Source organism: Styela clava, chromosome 1 (assembly GCF_964204865.1).
Source record: "Styela clava chromosome 1, kaStyClav1.hap1.2, whole genome shotgun sequence".
In the NCBI taxonomy this organism is placed as follows: Eukaryota; Metazoa; Chordata; class Ascidiacea; order Stolidobranchia; family Styelidae; genus Styela; species Styela clava.
Window position 1 is genome coordinate 10,501,778 of NC_135250.1, and position 24,492 is coordinate 10,526,269.

The 24,492-nt window shown below is 34.4% G+C and overlaps 1 protein-coding gene across 3 annotated transcripts; it reads right to left on the reverse strand.

The window, feature by feature from the left end:
* Positions 1 to 491: 491 nt before the first annotated feature.
* On the reverse strand, positions 492 to 12,048 carry LOC120345791 (stomatin-like). Of its 3 annotated transcripts, none has more exons than XM_078119147.1 (8): positions 11,906 to 12,048; positions 6,804 to 6,910; positions 6,400 to 6,472; positions 6,240 to 6,322; positions 5,841 to 6,044; positions 5,119 to 5,174; positions 3,514 to 3,592; positions 492 to 2,241 (listed from the first exon to the last, which is right to left on the reverse strand). In XM_078119147.1, exons 1-8 carry the CDS (start codon positions 11,976 to 11,978, stop codon positions 2,053 to 2,055), a joined length of 864 nt encoding a protein of 287 aa, XP_077975273.1. In that variant the 5' UTR covers positions 11,979 to 12,048; the 3' UTR covers positions 492 to 2,052. The 3 variants fall into 3 exon arrangements, with proteins under 3 accessions (XP_077975273.1, XP_039271276.1, XP_077975305.1); XM_039415342.2 differs by lacking the exon at positions 11,906 to 12,048 and adding an exon at positions 8,914 to 9,073; XM_078119179.1 differs by lacking the exon at positions 11,906 to 12,048 and adding an exon at positions 8,502 to 8,639.
* Between the last annotated feature and the right edge of the window lie 12,444 nt (positions 12,049 to 24,492).

Below are 24,492 nucleotides of genomic sequence, written 5' to 3' on the forward strand. Positions count from 1 at the left end.
AACCATCTTTCAACTTATGCCGCTTCTAACTGCAACAGATAATTTTTTTGTGGTTGAAAATTCAATTTTGCCTTATTGGTGATGAAGGAAAATCGGAGCAGAAATCTGGGGAACGAACGACCTGGCTGATTACACGATTTTAAGAATACGTAGACAGGGAAGTGCCTAAATGATGTAGGATTATTAATGTGTGATCCCATTAGACGAGACACGCTTTTCCTTCGTTCCGGTCGATTTTAGACGTTAGATCGGCGATATTAAAATACTTCAGCATATGTATTTTGAATCTGTGTGCAGTGTCTTCCTAGCAGTAAAGTTGACATCAGCTCGATATAATTTTTGACCCTGATCAGATCTTCTAATGTCGCCCAATCCTCTTTCGCCGAGTTTATGGTATTATTTCAATCTTTGAGGCAAATTCGAAAATGTGCTATCCTCCACCCCTTGTGGAGCGACTAGTATCATTTTAATCGGATACTTAGTGTTTCTAATAAACAAAAAACGGTGCTCCCGAAGTATGCGAACCAAGATGGCGGACATCGGAACGTAACATGGGTAACAGGTTAGGGTAAGGCGATAATTTTTTTCCAATTTTCCTCATTTTAGTCCTATTATCAGTTCGAAGACTAGCCAAGAGCCTCCCGTAGTATTTATATCTAAAATTATGGCCTAACCCTCACCTAGTACACATATTACATTCCGATGTCCGCCATCTTGGTTCGCATACTTCGGGAGCCCACAAAAACATCTTTATTCCAACGGAGTTGAGACGGCTCTCACTAACAAAGTAACCTGGTGCACGTGTTTGAATCCCATAATAAAATATAACCATGATATTATTTGATCAAATTCGTAATTATATTACATAATTACCATAGTGTTTATATAAAATTAAAATGGCCATTACATTGTCCAAAAAACAAAATAATTTTTTAGTTGCTACATACAAACCAATTCATTTATGAAAGGATTATTAATTAGAAAATACAAATATAGAAAGTAATCTTTACACAAAGTTATTGAAGCAATACCGTAATGCAATAGACTTTCCCTTTGTAGTGCCGGCATAAAGCAATGAACTAACTGGGCCAAGTGAGGCCCATAATCAAAATGAGCTGTAAAAAAAAGCATAACCCATGTATCTTTAGATGAAGGTATTAAAGCAATACTGTAATGCAATAGAAGTTGCCAAGTTGACAATAACTACTTTATATTGATGAAATCAAGCAATTGAACTGGCCCAAAATTAGACTGAGTTGTAAAACTATAAACCATGTATGAACCATTGAAAATGAGGCAGTCAAATGAGTTCATGAGGTTATTGACAAAAAAAAACAATAAAAATATAATTTTATCCCATAGTCCAAAAGATGTACAATAATTACATAAGTCTCTTTGACACCCAACCAATTTAAGCTGGTAGAAATACTGAATTGCTTTTTACGTATAAGATGAAACAAAATTGAGAAATCATTGTTATAAGAAAATACTTCTCTAAGGGTTTAACTCTCATTAAAAACTAAGAGAACTTGAAAATATGTCATAAAAGTGGAAATTTCATTGATTTTCCCTGAATAAAGCCCATATTTATATATATAAACATGTGGTAAATTATGCAAAATTCACTGAAAGAGAAATAACATAGTACGTGATGAAGAAAAAGGTATCTGGGGTTCAGTATTTTTGCTGCTGGAGCGAAAATAACTCTGCGAAGTTGTCAATTTTATCTCGATGAAGCACAGCTATGTTATACTCATTCCAATCCATTAAAATTGGGATTAAGATTGTTAGGTGATTGGGCCAAACTGATGTATTTTTAATCACTGGCCAAAGAATTTTGTTCTCGAGTTCATATGCAATGTTGAAGTATGTGGTATGGATGAGGCGAGGTTATTAACTGAGATTAATTGATTGGCTCATGTTTACCCAAAGCGCAATATTTGAATATAGAAATGTAATTCTAAAAAGGTGTTACCAGATCAAAGAAAAAGATAGATTTTCATGATAGTATAAAGTAATTGAGCAAAATGAAAGGAAAAGTCTTCATGTGTTCTACTTTTTAACATAGGAGCTGAGCATGTCGATGGGGAGAGGGAAAATGATGGTGGAATTCTTCTCTGCGCTGATGGATGTGAGTGTTTGAAGATAACGCAGTTGCATGGCATTGGGGGATTCACTCATGACATCAGCTGCCTCCTTCAGCTTTCTTGAAGCGTTCATTTCACCCTCGGCAGCAATAACCTGAAAAAAAAAGAATTACTTATTACTTTAATGAAATTTACAAACATATTCAGGTAGATTAAAGATATTATATGTTGACCCATGCTCGGCAAATACATATTAGATTTATGTAGGCTATATAAGCAGAATGGTAAAGGGACATTGTATCTTCAAATTGCTGCAGTTCATAGAGTCTTTTTCCATATGAAGAAGTGGAACAGACATTTGAAAGCCTAATCAAAGTCCAGCTGAGATAACTACCTACATATCATCAGAAATAAACAAAGTCTCCTCTTTTAACTTCCATACCGCTGTTTATAGGTAGCATACATTGTAAACATATTTTACCAGATGGCCACTGACACCATTAATTATCCAATTATAGGGTATTTTTAGGATAAAGATTACAGGATTTGTTAAGATGGAGATTACAATTATTCCTTTCTAAGTTGTCATCAATTATTCAATGCTTCGTCAATTACGGCAGGAAGTAAAAAAAAATTATGACCCAGAAGATACACTGCTTTTGCAGTAAATTTGGTTTTGATGGATTTTTTTTACGTTATAGCTGAAGGAGTCTAAAAAAACAGCTAAATATTAATGTTACATTCAAAAACCCCAAAACCACACCTTTTTAGCTACGATAATTCATTTTACTTTTAATCATAAACATATGAAATTGGATATTGAAAATGTTGCTTTGGATAAACCTTCCATATGAAAGAAATTGAAAGGAAGATATTTCAATAGAACTGTAACCATTGCAAACCACAAAGCGTAGAAACAATCGAATAATACAATAGGAAACATGTTTGTGTTTCATGACAGGTTACAGATGAATAGGGTGACAAATCACCATTGGTTTGAATAGACTATTCATGGATGTCACATGGAATTCAAAAACAGCCCTAATTATTTCCTCGACAAAAATATACTTCCTTTTTACAATTGAAACGACTATCTATTGACAGGTTTCATATTACCTACATATAAAATAATTTATTGTTTCAAATATTTTGTTTTCCCAAAAAGCAGTCCCAGGTTGGAAATGAGAATCAGAATTATAAGTTATGTTTGTGTAAGAAGTTGTGATATTGTCCTTTCAATATCACTTCAAGTCTTCAATATAACGTCTTATATGTGTCTGTGCTAAAACTATGCATATCCCACACACTTGGAAGAAGCCATTCAAGAAAGCAAAATTAAAGCCTATCAGAAATCATGTCCACTGTGAAACTCTTGTAAATCTACCAACTTCAAAACCATTAATTTATAATGAGAAATAGCACATACCTTGGCTCTTGCATCTCGTGCAGCTTCTGCCTCAGCAGCCATGGCTCTTTGCAATTGTACCGGAAGGCGGACATCTTTGCTGTAAATGAAATAAATAATTGTTACACATTTTTCCTGTGATGTTTTTGTGCCTTGCGCCAATTCAAAAATGGATTTGCATTTAACCATGAAAAAAATTTCTGTCTCGCCTTGAAAAGTTTTGAAATATTTGAAATTCTATTACAAAAAATAACATTTCACTTTGAAACGAATAAAAAAGCACAATGATTAAAACTGTCGTTTATTATTTGATCCGTGGTCTTGAATTAAAAATAAAAAATTTTGATCTTCAAAAATTCAATTGCTCCAAGTGGAAAGTTTTTAAAAATTTCTTATGAACACATGAAAAGAATAGTTAGTATTTGTTTCAAATCCTAAAATTACCTGAGTCTAGTATGACAGGAACATAAGGTCCGAATATCATTGAATTCGTATCTATGACTATTTACAATCTAACATAACATGTGCGAGCAAAGGGCATATAATGAATAATTTTTCAATTTTAATGACAGAGCTATGATATCTTTCAAGAATTGATAAAGTGACATTTCTATTATTGATAAGTTAGTTTTATTGATCTTTCAAAACGACAACAAGTCAATATAATCTTTACCATATGTGTAACCATTAAATATTCATATACTATCAGTTCCAACATCAATAAAAATGATTATTTCGAGAAACAATCTGAGAATGATTATTTCAAGAACTGAGACAAATAAATCTATTTGTGAGTTTATATGCACATTTTGGAGTAATGAATAGACAACGTATAATTGAGCATTACAGTTTTTAAAAGTGCAATAGATTTACTGAATTTTACTATTTTACATAATTTTGTGCGAGAGAAATATTTTGCCATTTTGCTTAATAAGTGAAATTTGAAATAGAGATGTCTGGAGTTTATTAGGTGAACGAAACTTCAAATAAGAGAGATATTATTTTTCCAATAAAAATTTGAATTATTGGAGTGAGATAACCACTTTTGTGTCAAATTTCACAAAATATGTTATTCTGATTCACAACCCAATAGTAAGCTATGTTAAAAGGAATATCAACAACAAAGTAGAATTATACAATTACTATTTAGGTGCGAACATCAGCATCTATCATGTCCATGTGCATATGTGACATGCAACATGTTAAAGGGCACTTGCTAGGTAAAAATTCTAAATCTGCCTGTGTAAAACTCATAACAAAACAAAATTTTCAATCACAATAATATATCAATAATCCAGACAACCGCACATAATTCAGATCATATTATTTAATGAAAATAGCAAAGAGGAAGAAGGTTACTGTGGTTTGGGAAGGTGACAGTGACACCAGAGGTTGGAATGGATTGACATAGGCCCAAATCCTAATTAGCCAACATAATAATATGGAAACAGTGTAACACGCTTTTGCTTTCCTAGGGCAATAATGTTTTTTGACCTTAACATCAATGGTCTAAGAAGAGCAACCTAATCTTGGGTATACTATATCCTTTTTAGCCTTTTGCGGTAATTACTAACCCCCACTGCACTCTAATTCAATAAACTATAAACAATATAACTTTAATCTTACATTTCCACTCTTTCAACTTTGATTCCCCATGGATCAGTTGCTTCATCCAGAGTCACCTAAAGAGAGTAAACAAAACATTATTGGCATTTTTAATTAACTCCCACGAGAGGTTTTAATGTCTTATTTGGTGTAAACCTGAAAATCTATAAACTAAATCCTAAACAGAACAAACCACCCAACACTAACAGCAGATCACAGTTAATCTATGACAAATAAATATTTTGTGGCTATTATTGGCCCATATTGTGATGGCATTTGAAAAATTCATAGCATATCAATTTATTCAGAGGTAAGATGTAGACAGATAAAGAAATTTGATTCGAAGGAAAGATTTAGCATCCATTATTTATTAGAGAATTTACCTAGCTAGCCTAAACTTGCAGCCTAGTGTTGCTACTCTTTGATGAAATATCCTACAATGTTAAAATTGGCAAAAGGTGAATTGTGCTAGCACTTTGCAATGGCACCTTTGACTACCTTGTTCTAATTTGCAGGATGGAATCCTGTGGGAGATGATTATGTGCGATAGGGCCGCTGGACTTTTCGTTGTCATAGGGTGGTTCATGTAACCGACGGTCGATTATGACTTTTTCCACCATGAGGTCCATGCATCTGGAACAAATAACTTCCCATACCTGAGCTGTCTAATCATGATAATTCTATTGTATCCCTAATTCATTAAAATGTATAAAAATGTTAGTAATCTGAAAATAAACACATACTTGCATTCCAGAGCTGATTTCTTCACGATCAGTGAGAACCTCAGACAAGCTTTTCGTGCCCAACATATTACGTAAAGTAGTTTGTGAAAGGAGACGCGTAGCACCATCAGCATTCGCTACATTAGCGATACTTGCGGTTGCATCCTGCACACGATAATACACAACTGCATCTACCGCAATGGTGACGCTATCCTTGGTCAGAATCTAGCGAAAAAGAATAAAGTTCGCACCGAGATTCAAAAAGTGAAACGAGTGTTAAATATAAGGAATAATTTATCAAAATATTAACAAATTCTGCACAACTTACTAACTACAAAACTATTTCAATTTGAGCTTTATATAGCATTTTGCATGATTAGTAATACCAATATTAATACATGAAAATATACGAAAAATTACCTCTTGCGGAGGGACGTCAAACGATTGCGTACGAAGGTCAACTTTGCTGTATTCATCGGTGCATGGAATAACGAAGAAGATACCTTAGATAACATAAGTGTTTGATTAGCACAAAAAATTTAAAATTTTTTTATTCGTCTTAATATATTAGGCAACATACCTGGTCCCTTTGCACCACCTTTTGACAGGCGACCAAGACGAAATATTACAGCTCTTTCATATTCTTGGACAACCTTGAAAAATAATTGATAAATTTTATTATAAAAATTAGTCTGATAAATAACTTTTAGTGTGATTGACTAATGGTTAGCATTTTGTTTGGCGCAGCTAGTTAGAGATCTTATGTTCAAATTTTGTACTTATTGTGATGTGTGAACACTGCATTAATCATTAATGAGCAAACAATGCAGTCTGCAATATATCAGGAATTTATATTTCAATTCCAGATAAGCAAAGTGCTGCATTCCGTCAACATATCCAGATATTGACTGTTGCTAAAAAGTAGCGAAGAAATTTCACAAGTTTGATGTAAAATATGATGGAAATTAATAGAATCAAGCCCACCTTTACACAAAGGCAAATTGCAACTGGGAAAGTGATGAGAATGACAAACCCTGAAATGATCAACAAAATGATTCCGCAGCATCCATATCCATCATCCGCATCATCAGCTGTAAATTATTAATTTTTTGTTAGTTTGATTATTGTCAAAAAAGCCGATAACACAGCTTAATCATATGGCAAATAAGGATTTCTTCGGGTATTGTTAGAAGCAAAAGTATAAAATGACCATCATTTTCTACACTTTGAAACTATATAAACATTTGAGATTTGAATATTTACTGTTTACATTCTCAGCAACCTAGTTAAGTGCTAGGGATCTTGCTCGTCCTATACAATATAATATTGTGAATAGTATAACAATACTTTTCATTTTATATATTACGTAGGACATGCTATCTAATCTCAGATATATTTTAATGAAAAAAAAGATACCATCAAATTCATTTTGTTGGAGTATATTAAATTCTGTGAAATTGTTGGTATTCATTGATAACCATATTTATGATTGCTAAATTATACTCTGTATACAGCACAATTCACAATTAGTCCAAGTCGCAAAGCCAGTCATTTCACAATATAGGACATGCTATCGAATCCAACATACGGTACTTTTATTAATGACCATGGTCAAGAAATCATGAAGATATACAATTTGCGACAAATTGTTAAATAGACTTCAAAATCAAGTCGGCTATTTAACATCATGACCAATTATTGATCAATGCACATATGACACAATGTTGTTGTTTTGATTGATCATATACCAGAGTTAGCATTTCATTTTCAAAGATTTCCCATGTCTGAGAATAAAGTTCAAAGGCATGCTATGACTGATAAATCTTGAAGAAGAAGTTTGAAAGGAACTTTTGGATGCAAACGCATCTAAACGGTATATGCCAAATTTGATGTCAGTATACTCAGTACCAGCAATTACAAAGTCATAATTTTCAGATATTATATTTTGTAGCAATTTGAAATTACAAAAATCAACAGCAAAATAAAAATTAAAATATGATTATATAAATATGTAATGTGCTTGTTTTGTCCAAAATAAATATCAAAGTACAAGCTACAAATTCTCATTCATGGCTGCTCGTGCAGAGTTATAGCAATGTTAAAAAAAAATCATTTGTTTTGAAGGCTGCGTTGATCATAAAAATCACACTTTTGTCATTATCCAAATAGGGGGGAAATTTATAATTATTGTCAGAGTAGCAGAGTTAATACCATAATCATATGACTAATCAATCCCTTTTTGTGAGGATGGTATATGAAAAAAAACAAAGTAAGTTATTGTTCAATTACATGACCAATCTCGAAACACTTATTCGATGCCATAATCATGATTACGCCCCACACTAATTCCTTTTTATCTTGATTATAACATCGAACTGTTTTCTCATATATTATTTTTATCATATCACCTTATCTCTTTCAATGCGAAGCTTATATATGGATTTGTTTCACCCAAATTCACCGAACTATTTTCCATAAGATATTTATTACATTATACCAAAGAATTCCGATATTATTGACATGCTGGAGTCAAATCAAATTAGGAATTATCATAACAATTACTAGTCATATGAAAAATATGATTTTTGAAATGAAAATTAACAACACAAGATTTTTATGATTCATTGAATAAATCTGCCAGTCAAATTTTGGTTGTCGCATTACATCTCATGCCAAACTTACAGGCAGTAGCGTAGTTGAAAGCGTTTCTGCTTTGCTTAAAGCTTGTTTTTGGCTGCTCCTCCATTTCGATCATTGATGGAACAGTATGTCAATAATATCGATACAAAAATATTATAAGTTGCTGATAAAATATCAAGTATTAGGATTAGTATTTTATGATGAATATTACCACACAAAAAGGAATGCATTCAACTACAAAAGGCAAATACACAAATCTGGTTTAAAAAATTCATTAACATACATGGTATTTTACAGTAATCTAATACTGTGATTTCTATTACAAAAATGGCATATAGGGAAGTGGTTTTACGAAGTACATAGTCAACTAAAAAAGGTAGCTGTTGCATTCTCGGAACTCCAGGAATACATTACTGTCTGATGCAATTTGTTGCTTTTAGACCAGTAGACTTACATTCATGTACATTATATGCCGTTGTGTTTCGCGAAGTTGAAGGTTGTTGGCCTTTCGGATAACTCTCCATTTCCATTTGCTTATATTATACTTATTCCACAATTCTATGAGTAAACTAGTGGTATCAATTTTAAACAAATATTCTGAGTAAACAAATCACATGATTTGGTCAGGAGTTGATTTCAACTAAAACTGCTGTTTCTTAACATTAACTCAATTATACACAGATAATACAGTTGCTCTGGGAAACCCATAAAATGTCTAATTACTATCAGACTATAGCTTTTAGTTGTTTATTTATTCTTTTTTGAGGACTTCATGCATACAGTAGGTAACTTATAGCACTATACCCAGATTTAAATTTTCACATTTAATTAATTGTTTGTCTCATTGTGCCACCAGAGTAAAACTTTCATTCAGTCAAAACACAATATTTAGTAAGTTCAGTCCAATAGTGCCTTGGGCACGGGTTCTCGTCTGTGCGTCTTGGATGACAGTAAGTATAGTTTGAAGGGCTCTATTACGTCACTGTGACGTCATTTTTGGATTGCGTGGTCAGGTGGGGGTTAGAATTGACACGTGACAAAAATTGTTATGCTACACCTACTAGAAGTATGTTAGGTACGAAACTACATGAGACCCCAGATATCAACTGGGAATCAATTAAACACAAATCGGGTCTGGTATAGTTCAGTACCACATGCACTTCTAGTTGGCCTGGCTAAACTATTTTTGCATATGTCAATCCTAACCCCTACCTGAAAACTACGTCACCGAAAAATTACGTCATTTCGACGACACAGTGGCGTAATAAGGCCCACCAAAGTATGCGGAAGGTAGTCCAAAACGCGCAGACGATCATCCGAAATCGAGCAATCTATTTCTCTCGTTTTTTCGTCACAACGATCCCGATAGGAGAGAGATCGTTGGCGTTAGCGAGTTCGTTATCAGCGGCGCAGATGCCATTTTGGGCGACCGTAATTATACTTTGACAAGCCATATGACGTGATGATGACGTCGTAGTGACATAATTTTTGGATGGCATAGTCAGGTGATGGTTAGGAATAACATATGCAAAATTCGTTATGCTATGCCCACTGGAAGACTTGTGGTACCAAACTATACTAGACCCCACAAATCAACGTATTTTCCCTAGTAACATGAGTCAGATACTGTCAATTACAGAATTACAAACTCGAAAATTCCAGTGGCCACAATTCCTATGATTTTAATAGTTTTGTTTTCCAACCTACAAATACCCAATATTTCGATGCTATTCGTAGACTAGTTAAATCATGGTATGTTAGTCGTTGAGTTAGTTATACGATTTACAGAAATTTAACTACGCCAGCATGGCGTTTCTAAATAAAAGTCACTACTGCACTATAATCATTTCTCCCGCCTCCATATCCTGTAGAATCGGAAGAAAAATGGCTTTTTGTCCTAGTCTGCGATGCGATGGTTTATCTCAAACGATAAATAATTCATTTCCTCAACCGCCTCTAAGTGTCATGTCAAAAACAAAACAACGGACACCCACATACTGACATAAAGACACACGGCCATCGTCTTTCGCTTGGCAGTGCAAAACTTGCGTTTGAAACAGGCGTTTTATTTGAGCCTCTCGCTATGTCAATTGCCACTGCAATCAGCACATCATTTTGTTGCGTAGTGCCATAATACAAACAATCTTTTCTCTAAAACGCACATCACTTCACGAAAGTCTTTCTCTTCATGGCTATGAAATATTCGATCGAAACAAATAACTCGTAGGCGTACTTTAAGATATGTCACGGCAAACATTGTAGCAGATAATAGAAGTGCCAACAATCCATGCGAAGGGCTAACAATACAATGCGTAGTCAGTGTAAACCATAAAACGCAAATATAACGCCTAAACCTAAACTATAGCATATGAATATTGGTCTATCTCGTTTTGCGCATAAACTGTTGGGAAAGTTTAGCTTCGTAGAAGTCGACGACACTGAGTACACCAATCACAACCGCCCAGGGGAACACAACTATCGTAGCACACGAAACTGAGTTTTCGTGTCTCAGAAGATATTTTTACGATAAGGCAATTACTAGCAACGCTGAAACAAGTATCGAACATGTTAACTTTAACCAGTGACTAAGCTTGTTAAAACATAATTTCACACTGAGCATTCAATCATAGTGGGGAAAGTAGGGATGACTTGAAATGATTTTCAATACAGCAAAATTTAACCTGACCAAGGAGAAATACCGCATTTAAAGTAAATTTCCGCCGAACCGACAGCAAAATCTCCACGAGCGCTCACATGATCAGAATATTTACACAGTGATGACTAAGGTATGTAGTATTTAATTTTATCACGGGGGTGACTAATAAAGCTTTTTATACAAGTGTATGAAGAAATTTTCCGTATCACTTGAATGTTAAGTTTTGTGAGAGTTTTATTATATATGCTTGATTATTTTTAAGACTGATTGTTATTCAGGGTGTCATCAAAATTTTATTCAGAAACATAGCGTGACGAAAGTCTCAGATCTATGTGCAGCGAAACAATTAGTTTACACAGCCTCGAACGCTATCTACAATTAGAACATCATATCCGTCCATGGGAGTCTCGAAGATGCGAACTGGTTTTGAAGTTTAAATGCAAATTCACCACTATGAACGCTGAGTAGTCGCGTGCGCTGGTTTCCCAACACGCAGTTCACCCATTGACAATGGTGTGCAAACAATATCTGACAACGAGCGTATATCAGTAATGTAAATCCTATTTTACCAAATATTATATATATGCGATTGAAACATAGGAATATGACAAAAAAATTACAAGGCAGGAATGTCTATCGCTGCAAAACATGTAAATCCACTTCAGACTTCCTCTATTTGCGACAAAGGTGCTTGTTTCCACCATTGTACGTTCAACAGAAATTAAATATAAAAAACTTAAGACTGCACTTCAAATACACACGACATCCAATCTAATCACGTTGAACTTACCGCTATTGCTGACCATGTACGCGTTTGTTTGACCTGGGCTGACCTTATTTCCAGATGAAGGTCTTTCTTCCATATTGTCTTCAATTTTTTTTTACTAGAATTAACCTCAAATATTTTGCTTAAAAATAGAAGAGTCGATGAGAAAAGAAAATAACATGCATGGTTCGTGTGTTTTTGATTTGTACGTAGTCTACTCATTGGCGAGCCGCACTTGTGATTATCTCTCTGTTCATTGAAAACGGCTGTTCTTCAATAAGCATGTGCCATGGTGAATGAGTGGGGTAACGTTACATAGACTCAAAATATACTCGTAAAATCCACAAATACCTGCGATTGCTCCCTATGTTTTTTCGCTGCTCAAATTCAAACAATGTAAACAATATATGTCGCTAACCTATGTTATCTTCTTCAGGAAACTTCAGCAGGCGAACTTTCCTGAGCAAATCAACACCTCGCATTTTGCTAGACTGTGTCTGAAATTATTTACCTATTTGTGGGTTCAACTACGCCACGAAATGATAGAAGCTTTGGGTACTAATTGCCAGATAGAAAGTCTTTTATAGCTGTATGTATTTCGTAGCGTAGCTGATTGCCAAATAATGAACGTATAGCAGATTGGAATCCCAAACAATCTTTTGCACATATAAAATATTCATGCTACATCGAGCTGTAGGCACTGTAATTAGAACAACCATGAGGGCTTCGTCTGTTATGGATAACTTCGAGTGTGAGCTCGAATATCATGAAATCAGGGCGTGACCGTGTTTAACTGAGCGTATTATCGTTCGCTCGCTCTACGATTCACCTAATGAACCCGTCACCATGGCTTCAACGTACGTGCCGAATTGCGCTAGGCTTTTATATTTACGTTGCTGAGGGTGGCTATTGTTCGCGCTGAGATATCGTTTAAAATATCAATCACGAGACTGGACACGTGATCACACATCATCGACGTTGAAACGCAAAATAAATTACGTAACGTACCTTACATTTTATTGTCACGATACGGTTGTAAAAATGGTATCTGATAATTATTATTTATATTGAGTTTTTCTGAAATATATATATATCTTTTTGTAAAGTGATGGAATTACTGTAAACTATTTTATACTTTGAACGCCAATTTTATTCCACAGATATATTACATGTCTTTGCTATTTTAAACATTTGGTGTCTGGAGACGATTTTCTGGTTACACTGAGATTATCTCGATTATTATTTGATACAAGGCCATAAACCTAAAATGCCAACTGCGAATTCATTGCGCGATGGAGGGGAACTTGGATGATCGGAAACTGGACATTCCTTTACTTGAAACAAAAGACTCATATAAAAATAGTGAAGTTTTTCCATCAAATTAATTATCTCACTTTAAGTCAGTGTGGTATTTCAGTCTTAGCAATTTGCAAGATAGGAAATATATGATAGAAATGCTTAATTTCAAGGCGAATAGTATATAAATGATGTCGGATGTATTCATATATAATTATTTTCATATATATTTGAAGTCTTTTTATATCTACTTCTGATTTAACGAGGAAGGTTTTTTAGGAATCTTTTCAATCGTGGAACCATTTATGAAGTTGATGATTTTTACATTCATTTTCCATTCAACAGTAATAACCTATTATCCTATCGAATTAAATATCTATTGAATTATCCCCAGTTATAATTGGGGATTTCGATAACAACGGAGCTCACAAATTGACTGTATTTCAAGTTACACCTATTAGTAGGGTTACCATATTTTTTGACTTCAAAGCGGGACGCCCCCTGTAACTTTACAGTTTCCAATTTTACTATACAGACCTACATTTAAGCCATCCCGGCTGTCTTCATTGACCATATTGTCATCGAGAGTTCATGCGCATATTCTCTGTCTAAATATCGAGTTCAGTTCGAAAAATAGAAAGGAATAGACGCTACCGATACAAATGATCCGAGTTTAGATTTTTTCATGTACAGCAAAAGGAATAAAGAATAATGAAATAGTCTGTCGTTTTCGAGCATTGAGAATTTACTTATTCGGCCAAGCATGCTTTTCTGTAGATAACACTATTAAAAAACGTTGTTCAATGTTACATTCACGCGAACCTCCGAACAGGACCAATTAAAATTGATTTTACGTGTCATACGTTCGCTAACAATGTTAGCGGGAAACAACGAAACAAACAAAATACCGCATTCACCTTCAGTAAGGACGCTAGCGTTGCGCTACACAGCAACAACAGTAACGAGAACATGATCGTGTATTATGCTGGATGGCTGAACGCAAAAGCGGGACTTTTGGCTAACTTGTCGGGACGGCGGGACAAGACGCTAAAAAGCGGGACTGTCCCGCCTAAAGCGGGATGTATGGTAAGCCTAGCTATTAGGAAAAAGTCACTAAAAATACTGTGCCGCCAGATACAAGTCACTCGTATGGCACTCTTCATCGACTTGTTCTGCTACTCCTGAAATTTTGTCATTTGATAATATTACTAAGCAGTTACTTAATTAGATGTGAAGTTCTTGAAATGAGAATGATAAGGCGCACTTGGAGCGATCAAAACCGAACACCATAATAGAGTGACAGAGGCGAGCAGAAGGGTGTGATTTCAAAATTGCTGCAACATTGAAAGGTTAGACATCTTGCATATTGGCAGAATACTGCAATTTCAGCCGCGCAAAAGCATCAAACAGCGTTCCTTAAAATTGCCAGACTACGGCATCCTGTTTCTGTCAGAGTCCTGATATTTAATATCAACATAAACTTATGAGCTGACATTGCGGCACATTGTCGGGGAAATTATATATCATTGATTTTTGCATATATATAAAACATTCAGACATAAACCTGAGCTGAGACTTCAGTAAGAATACGACAGTTATACGCTTTACAGCGGGAAGATGGTCTCAAATACTTTTGTATATCAGATTCTGTAAAATTTACAATTCATTATGTTCCTCACTATCTTGTACACTCATTAAAAGTACCAATTGACATTTGAAAAGGGAAGTAGTTTTACTAAGTAACGACAGTGTGTAACATCAACTTTAAATGAGTCTCTATGTTCTCGTACAGGCAAATACATGTTAAACATCCGTTTAACAGATCTCACTTCTATCACGGCGTTTCTATTTGCTACCACTATTCTACTAGCTGAAGATGTTCAATCAGCTCCGGTGAAACGTAAGTTAAAATCTAATTGGACAACCAAATGTCCTAAGTATTTAATTACCTGAAGAATTTATTTCCACCATATTAATAGTTTTTATTCTACTGTTTACTATTGCCTGAGAATATTGTATATATATATATTGTATATCAATATGCGAATGCGAGATTTTATGGCCAATTAATAAAAACTAAACGCCGGTTTATTTATTGATGGAAACACTATAAGTCTCAAAATAACCTACAAAACGAACATAAGCTGATTTTTAACATTATTAACACAATTTTAAACGTTTATTTTGGCAGTTGAAACGAATGAAGGTTCTCCTTGTCCTATAGGATTCTGGTGTTGAAAAAGGAAATGGAGTGCACATTGAAATTAAAATATGTTGATGAGTTGAAATGTAACTTTATAAATATATATATGAAAAGTGTAATAATGAAATTGTGCTTTTATGTTCAGAGGCAGTGTCTGTAATCGCGCACGTACTCTATGTTCATCTTCTTTTGCTAGAACATTGTTTTTTTTTAACCTTTGTGAGCCTGCCGAACCCCTGCGCTATTCGCAAGCTTCTGTCGAACCCCAAATTGTTTAACTAAGAGCGCAACCTCGTATAATGCTCTCGTAATTTAGCCGGTGCTAGACTGGAGGTGCTCCATATAACATTGCAAAGAATGCACTGAGGACGCTGTGTTCCGTAGTGTTCAGATGAGAAGGCAGTGATTTTCTTACATCCTAAATTTTCAAACACCCCCCTAATTTTCAGGTGTGACTCCATACTTTGATTCTTAACGTAAATAAAAATGCATTTGAATATTAGGAAAATGGCTCATATGCCGGTGAAGATGATCAGTCGAATACAAAACAAAAATACGAATAGTTTTATCACTAATAACAAAATATCTACCACCCCCTGAATTTGAAAACACACCCCCCTTAAAATAGAAAACCTGGAGAACATACTGTGAGCAGGTAAAGCCATACTGCACTTAGTCATCAGACCAAGTCCGTTTCTTGAATGACATATTTTGCCAAAAAGAAAAAAAAAACTTGACTTGAATACCCTTGAAAATTGTGGTCTAACTCTAATCTAATAGACCCAATACGCCGTGACGAAATGACCATTGTTATGTCACAATGGCGTCGGCAGCTTAGACCTCGTGGGCAAAAAGAGTTTTTTCTGTTTTTAATAAATGTTGTGACAATGGAAAGGGGAAAACAGCTAAGGCAAAATGGCAACATTTGTGATCCAGAAGCTGAGATGATGTATCGAAAACATTGGTGACTCAAGTCATACACCTCACAGATTTCAACCTGCCGCCAGAAGGGGATAAAAGCATTTGCCCATTGTTTCACAGAAACAGAGATACGTAACGTACCTTACGTACATTTTACTATCACGATACGATTGTGCAAAATGGTATCTGATAATTATTAATTATATTGAGTTTTTCCGAAATATCTTTTTCTAAAAAGTAAGAGTTACTGTAAATTATTTTATATATCGAACACCAAATATATTTCACATATATAGAACAAGACTTCAAACTTTTGGTGTCTGGAATAGGGTTGCTCTTTGGTTGTCAGATTTGAAATCCCGGGGTCAAGATTTCCACCGTCTGATTTCGGGATTAATAAATTTAAAACACACTCACACAATATTACAAACAGTCTTGTTTATTTCCCATAAAACTGAGTATTGAGAGTGTCATCATTAAGACGTTTTCTGATTGTGTTGGCAAAAAAACAGGATCTGAAAATGCACGCCAAGCCTCAATTGACGGGGGTTTTGTTGCGTCATACGTACGATTTTCCCATATTTTTGGCCTCTTCCTGCTTGGTCATATAGCAGCACTGTTTAACAGCCTGGTCTACAGGCTACCGTCAAGCTACTCGGACAAAAATAGATGCAAGGAGTCGGAATACGAGAATATCTGCTACATTAACAGTTGATTCAAGGATCGTTCAGAGTGGAGCGCGTTAGTCTATTGCCCTCAATCTACGTTTGCTATTTTTTTTCAAATGTTTCGATCGTTTTATCTTTATTGCGGACATTAACTAAAAATATAATAGTTTGTTTGTAACCAACATTAGACTCTGTTAATTTTTGTATTCGTTGTACGAGTCCCCAAAATTGTATTTGCTGTAAATATTTAGTGTTTGCCTTGCCTAGTTTTTAGTTGTATATTTTGCCAAATTTGCCTTTTCTATAATTTTTTTGTTTTTTTTTATCCTGCTTTCCTCACATTCATTTCTAGTAATTATTCCGAGATAGTTACATATTCCTAGTTTCACCCTCTGTCATATTCTCAAATATTTCTAATGTCGCAACTGCTGTATTTGCATGAGTTGTGACTCATACTTGGGATTTATATATTTTATCCCTCATTCATGTTACTTTTTATGCTAACCTGTAACAGCGCTGTAGGTGTCTCGACTTCAAGATCTTTTCAGGTCCCTCACGACTCCGACCTCACAAATAACATAATTAGTACTATTCATTGCATCGGTTTTATTTGAACTCGTTTTTGTGATGACAAATAAACGATTGATTTCTCTCCCAACCACCGTTCGACATCCATAAGACAAATTTTGTCCCTCTTCGTTTTCATCACGTGCAACGAAAGCATGAGATTCTTGTACTAACGTCGTTTGAGTGTCTTCGTTGTGGCTGCTATATTTTCATGAATAAAATTGGGCTTCTTTGATGGTGTCTTGGTCGAATTCTTCAGTACAGAACAATCTTTGAAGGATGTTCGTCGCCAAGTCAGCAAATTTTTGACGACTCAATTTACGAAATGCACAGTAAAACAGGAAGTTTGGAATAACACTAAGTAGCGTGTTAAATCCCAGGACCGCAACACTATACAGCCTGGATACGATTTTCTGGATAAACCGAGATTCTCGATTCCTCTTCGGTACAAGGCCTTTTTTGGTGGCTTCGGTTTTGTTAACAAGGTTATAAATATAGAGAAATCTGAAAGATAAGAATTTAAATAAATTGCGCGGTTGGGGCGAACTTGGGTGAGCAGAAACTGAACATTTCTCTACATCAGTGGTTCTCAACCTTTTACTGACCGCGTACCACTGTACTGTTTTTACTTTGGCCGCGTACCACCGACAAAGCTCCTTATTTGGCGTGAGGAAAAGGACACAAGAAACGTGCTATGGGAGTATTTTATAATGTAGCACTACATCTTCTGCGGCATAACATGCATAAGGGACAAAAACATACCCATATCGCTTCATTTAAGGTGGACAATAGCGGGCGAGGGCGACCTCTAAAGACAAGTACGGATAGTGCAAAATAGCTTAAAAATTACCCCTATACTTTACTATCGCAAACTTTATGCTTATTCTGAGAGTATTTTGATGTGTTGGCGTTTATAAACTGGTTTACGTGTTTAAGAGAATCATTTTAATAAAAATTAATCAGCCATGTGCCGTTTAGCCTTATCCATCGCAGCATTTGCGAGATTCAATTTTGTTACTGCAACTAAAGTAAAGCTCCGCGGAAGACATAATGACAATTAAATTCATTAAGTCACAATTATTTTCTTGAAACACAACTGAAAACTGACAAATATCACTCAAAACTACAAACACGAGGCAATGTTTGCAACCATGTTTGAATATCCGTTTGAGCGACGGAAGTGTATGAGCGGCTGGGTGCAGAAATTGCAAGTGTTAAGACTTGCGTCATTATTGACTTTTTTGCTGATTGGTTATAATTACAGTAATAAACAAGAATACTGATGCTTGGGGAAACATTCATAAGCGCTGTTCATCGAATTCATACAGTAAGAAAGATAAAGCGTAGCCGACATATTTTAGCCAACTGAAAGATTAATTGTTGCAATAATTCAAATCCTTTTTTTTTATTGTTTTCATATAAGTAAAATTATAGACAAGCGTATAAATTGATATTACAAATGCATAACATATTTAACATGATTTCACAATTTCAACTATGACATATTATTCCACTTTTTATTATGTAACGGTAATTTGCCCCGGTTAATTGCATACCTTTTCTCGCTTTCTTTTACACTTTGGATAAAGTCAACAAAAATGCCAAATATTGGAAGAATACGTTGCAGTTTACATCGATATATAAAACGATCACAAATTAATATACGATTGATTAACATGTTATTCGGAGGGTTAAAATAACCTAAAAAACATTCTTTTTTGTCCAGAGTAATTGCCGGATTGTCAGTAATCAAATATAAGTATGGATTAACTTGTGCCCAAAAATCTTGAGTGATTGGACAGTCAAAAAATAAATGAAAAAGGTCTTCAATGGCATTTTCACAAAATCCACATAGATTTGAATTCACCAAGTTAAATCCATATGAAATATTATTTAGCACGATAGCTTTCAGAAAAAAATTTAGTTTGAAAAGATCTCAATTTAGTTTCAATCGTTTAATAGTAATTATTCGAATAGTATGACAGCCAATCAAAGTCATTAGGTAAATTTAGATTTTCTTTTCAAAACCTCTGTTGTTTCTCCGGTGGAATAAATTTATTTTCTATAATAAGTTCATACGATGAGCGGCACGTATTTTCACACAATGTACTTGATAAAAATTCATCAAAATCAAACATATTTATATTATGTAAACAAATAAAATCACTAAATACAATCCATCCAACATTCTGGTATGCAACCAATTAATTTATAATAGTCCCTATACTAATTTGCGTTATATTCTATTTCGTAATGTTCTATCAGTTGAAAATAAGTGAATAGAGAATTTCTGTTCACCAAATGGTGTAATTCACAGACTTCGTGTTCTTTCCATTTTTTTTTTTATAAAAAATGGCATTCTTGCATATTGTAATTTCTTGTTGTACCATAATGGTTCATTATAGAGATGGATATTGGCATTAGATGTTAATTCCTTATATATGTACCTGGTACAAAGTGTATCCTTAATTGTTATAAAATGAAGATTTTTTATGAAACGAGAGTTATATCATAAATTTCCTTTCAGCAAACAATGTATTTCTATATCACGTAAATAATAAAGTTCAATGGTTTTCCTTTCGACTCATCTATGAGGTGATACAACCATTTCGGTTTTTTAGAAATAAAGGTACTTTCAACGTCTACCATATCAATTCCACCTTTCTTTTTTGGGCCAATCAATGTTTTACGTTTGATTCTTTCCCAATTTGAATTCCATAAAAAATGAAATATTAAAGAATTCAGTGATTTAACAAATTTTTTGGGAATAGTAACAGGTAAAAATGTAAATTGATATGTAAATAGCGATATAATTAATGATTTGATTACACATACTTTTCCTACCATTGTTAAATTTCGCATACGCAAAATTTGAATAATGTTTTGTACTTGCTGCAACTTATACGGTAAGTTAAGTTCATATAGTTGTTTCAAATCAGCCGTAATTGTAATTCCCAATAATTTAAATTCATAAGTCCAGTTGAGATTGTGGTGGATATTTTGTTCAATTATGCCACATTTAGTTCCAATATTCATTGCTTGTGATTTTTCAGCATTTGTTTTGCATCCTGATATAGTTACAAACACTTCAGCTGTTCGAAATAAGGTTTCAATGCTTTTAGATGAACCATCAGTGAAGACTATTGTATCATTTGCAGCTAGGGCTATTTTAATTTCGTTTTCTGCAGTTTTAAATCCAGTGATAATCTTTATTATTACGAACCATCGTTGCGATAATTTCTATTACTACAAGGAATAAATACGATGAGATTGGGTCGCCTTGTTTAAGCCCTCTTTGTGGAATAATTGCCCCAGAAAAGAAATTGTTGTTTGTTACAAATAGTTTGTTTTGGTTATAAAGAATTTTTATCCACGAAATGAAATTGTCTTGAAATCCGAATGCTTTTAGGAACAGGAAACACCATTCGACACTATCAAATGGTTTACAAATATCCAATCCAATAATTGTACCAGGTATTTCATTGTATGTTGTATGGTTTATTATATCGCAAAGTAATCGTATGTTTTCTCCTATTTGTCTGTTTTGAATAAAACCTCTTTGATCTTTGTGAATTATATTGTTCATTACTGTTTGGATTTGTGTCGTAAGAACTTTACTTAAAATTTTGTAATCCGTATTCAATAGCATAATGGGTCGATAGTTTCTTAAATTATCGGCGTCTTTTCTTTTCTTCAATATAAGGGTTATTACTCCATCACATTGAGTTTGGCTCATGTGACCAGTGATACACGCCTGGTTATAACATTTCAGCAGAGGGTCTTTCAAATCTTCCCAAAAGACTTTATAGAATTCGCAAGGTAATCCGTCTAAACCTGGACTTTTGCCGTCTGTCATTTTAAAAAGTGCATTTTCACATTGCTGTTCTGTTATTTGTCCTGTGCACCTAAGAGAAATATCTTTTATCAAAGGAGATATATTTAGAGTCTCAATAATATTTTTGGTATAAATATGGTCAGGTTGACCAGAACTATACAGTGTTTCGTATAATCTTTGTATTTTTTTCATTATATCTTCTTGATTGGTTGCGATACCATGTTCTGTTTGTAAGGTCGATATTGTAGAATTTAGCTTTCTTCGTTTTTCAAGTCCAAAAAAATACTTAGAGTTTTTTTCTCCATCTTCAGCCCATTTTGCTTTACTGCGTATAATAGGTACATGTGTTATGCTTTGATATAATAAATTCAGCTTTTCCTGTTTCCTTTGAAAGATTTTGATAGGTGTCTGTCGAATTATTTGAGTGCATTTCGTTTCTTAGTTGGCTGATTTTAGATTCCAATTCTCTTTTTTGTTTTTGTTTCACGTACTTCTGTGTACTTGCATAAGCTATGCTTTCCCCTCTTATCAAACATTTTAGAACATCCCGGAACAACAGGGGATCAACCGATTCATGAGAATGATCAAATGTTGCATTGGATATTGTCCTTTTCATTAGATTTAGGTAATTTTTGTCTTTTAACAATGAACAAATGAGTTTCCAGTATCCTTTGCCTCTCTTGACTTGGTTTATGTTCAAGTCTAAAGTACACAGGGCGTGATCTGATTTGACCGCAGGAATAATAGCACATTTTGTCGTCTGCGTGACTAGATGTTTGGAAATGAGAAAAAAATCGATACGTGTCATGATCTTGGTTGGGTTTTGAATATGAGAAAAACACTGTTTTGTCGGATATTTCGATCGGAAGACGTCAGATAAATTATATCCCGTCAGTATATTAAGAAAAGTGTTTCTAGATCGTTTATTCGCATGAAGTGGTCGACCTCCTTTTTTGTCCAGATCATCATTCAAAATTAAATTGAAATTCCCATCGGGTATCACGTGATCAGTTTCTAATGTTTCTAGTACATCAAGCATTAATTGTTCGAAAAAGCTGACATTATCTTCATTAGGTGCATATATATTGATTAAGCCGATTCGCTCGGATCCAATCTTCACGTCTAATGCAACATATCTTCCATCCTCTGATTTGTGTGAATTTTCAATTTGATATGAGATATTATTTTTGAATAAAATGCATACCCCTCGTGAAGAAGAAGAACGATTGGAAAAAACGCCGTTTCCTCCCCATTCTCTTGTCCATTGTTCTATTTCATTATCGGTGCAATGTGTTTCTTGTAAATAAACAAAGTCAAATTTTTTGTGTTTGAGAAAAAGAAATATTTCTCTTCTTTTCTTGTAAGATCGAATGCCTCCAACATTTGAAGAGGCAACTTTTAATTTGCATCCAGACATTTTAGGGTATTATGTTAATGTTACTTCCGGTTGAATATTGTCCACAGTCACAGTATGGTGCTCTTATGCCTTTGTTATACCACATAGGCAATTCGTAATATAGCACGAACATTTGCTATTTAGACATTTTTCGTAGGTTCCTTTACTGGGGAACTTATTTAGTTGTAAGCATCTGCACTGAAAATAAAAATTGAGGCATTTACTACATGTCCAACAACTGTTTTCATATTTACATATTTCATTGCAGCAAGGAGACGTAATAGTCGATGCAGATATTTCGATTTCTTGAGCCTTGTCCTTATCATGTTTACTTCGTCTTCCAAGGGCATATATCATTAAATCCATTTTATCCATTGGTTGATTGTCGTCTTCGTCGTCGAATTTTTCGTCGTCACTGGTCAATTCATCATATTTTGGTTGTGTAGCGGGTTTATCATAAGGACTGCTTGAATGTCCCCTTTTCCCAGCTAATGATTGCGGAAACGGATCTCTAAATTGAGATATTTGCTGTTCTACGTTAGACATCTGTATACGAGGAATTGTTTTCGGTATTGGGTTTGAAGCTATTGCAGTAGTTACACTATAATTTTGTCTAGGCAAATTGGCTTGTTTATCTTGTGGTGATTTGTTTGATGAGTTTACTTCATTAATTAGAGAGGTCGATTTAATTAAAACTTGTTTTCTGATAGATTTGTTTTTGTTTGGGTTCCATTGTGGACAATCTATCTTGAAATGCTCAAAAGAGCCGCATTCTCTGCATGTTTTCTTCTGGCTTCGATATTTAACAGTAAGCAAATAGTCATCAGCATATATGGCTAGGGATCGGATTGTTTAGTAACTCCTTATTTTGTATGTCAATTTCCATTAGCCCATTCGCAATGCCATCATCATCAGTTAAAAGTCGTAATTCAGATGTTACATGTACGTATTTCATCACCGCTATTTTCACATCCGTTTTTGTCAGGTGGCCTGGAACCCATCCTATTTCGGCTTTTACGACTTCTGGAGTATACAAATACCATTTGTACTCAGATGACTTTATAGAGGTAAAATATTCCGAAAGTTTCAATGCATTTTGTCTTGAGGTGCATGTTACGTCTATTGAATTATATGGCCTTACAGCGATGCTCTTGATATTCGATTCATCCAAACATTGTGATGCTAGCTTTTTTGCTTCATTTCTTATTCCTTCTTCAAAAATAACATCCTTGTTAAATTGTATATGTAGACAATTTGGTCTTGGCAGCTCATGCAGTTTCAATTTATCCCTGTGAGGTGGTATATCCATAGGTAAACCTTTACGCAACGCTTGAGAAAAAGACATAGTTCCTTCACCAATCTGCTCGCGTTCCCCAATCTATGTTCTCCGCAGCGCTGTTTACATCGCAATAATCAATAATTCGCATAATAACAATAATCGCAATAATTCAAATTTGCTCGCGTACCACTTGAAAAGCTCCCGCGTACCACCAGTGGTACGCGTACCACGGGTTGAGAACCACTGCTCTACATGAAACAAAAGACTCATAATGAAAATGGTAAAACTTTTTTAAATCGAATTAATTATTTACTTTGAGTTAGTGTGGTATTTCTGACCTAGCAATTCGCAAGCTATAGGGAATACATGATAGAAATGCTTGAATTTAAAGCGAATGGTATATAAATGATAATAAAGAATGCCGAATGCATTCATATACATATATA

Excerpts from the sequence above, each read along its gene's own strand:
- LOC120345791 (XM_039415342.2), bottom strand. The coding sequence starts at position 8,989 with ATGGAAATGGAGAGTTATCCGAAAGGCCAACAACCTTCAACTTCGCGA. Across the intron at positions 6,911-8,913 it reads GGCATATAATGTACATGAAT|CTGATGATGCGGATGATGGA; the intron begins GTAAGTCTACTG and ends AATAATTTACAG. Across the intron at positions 2,242-3,513 it reads CACGAGATGCAAGAGCCAAG|GTTATTGCTGCCGAGGGTGA; the intron begins GTATGTGCTATT and ends TTTTTTTTTCAG.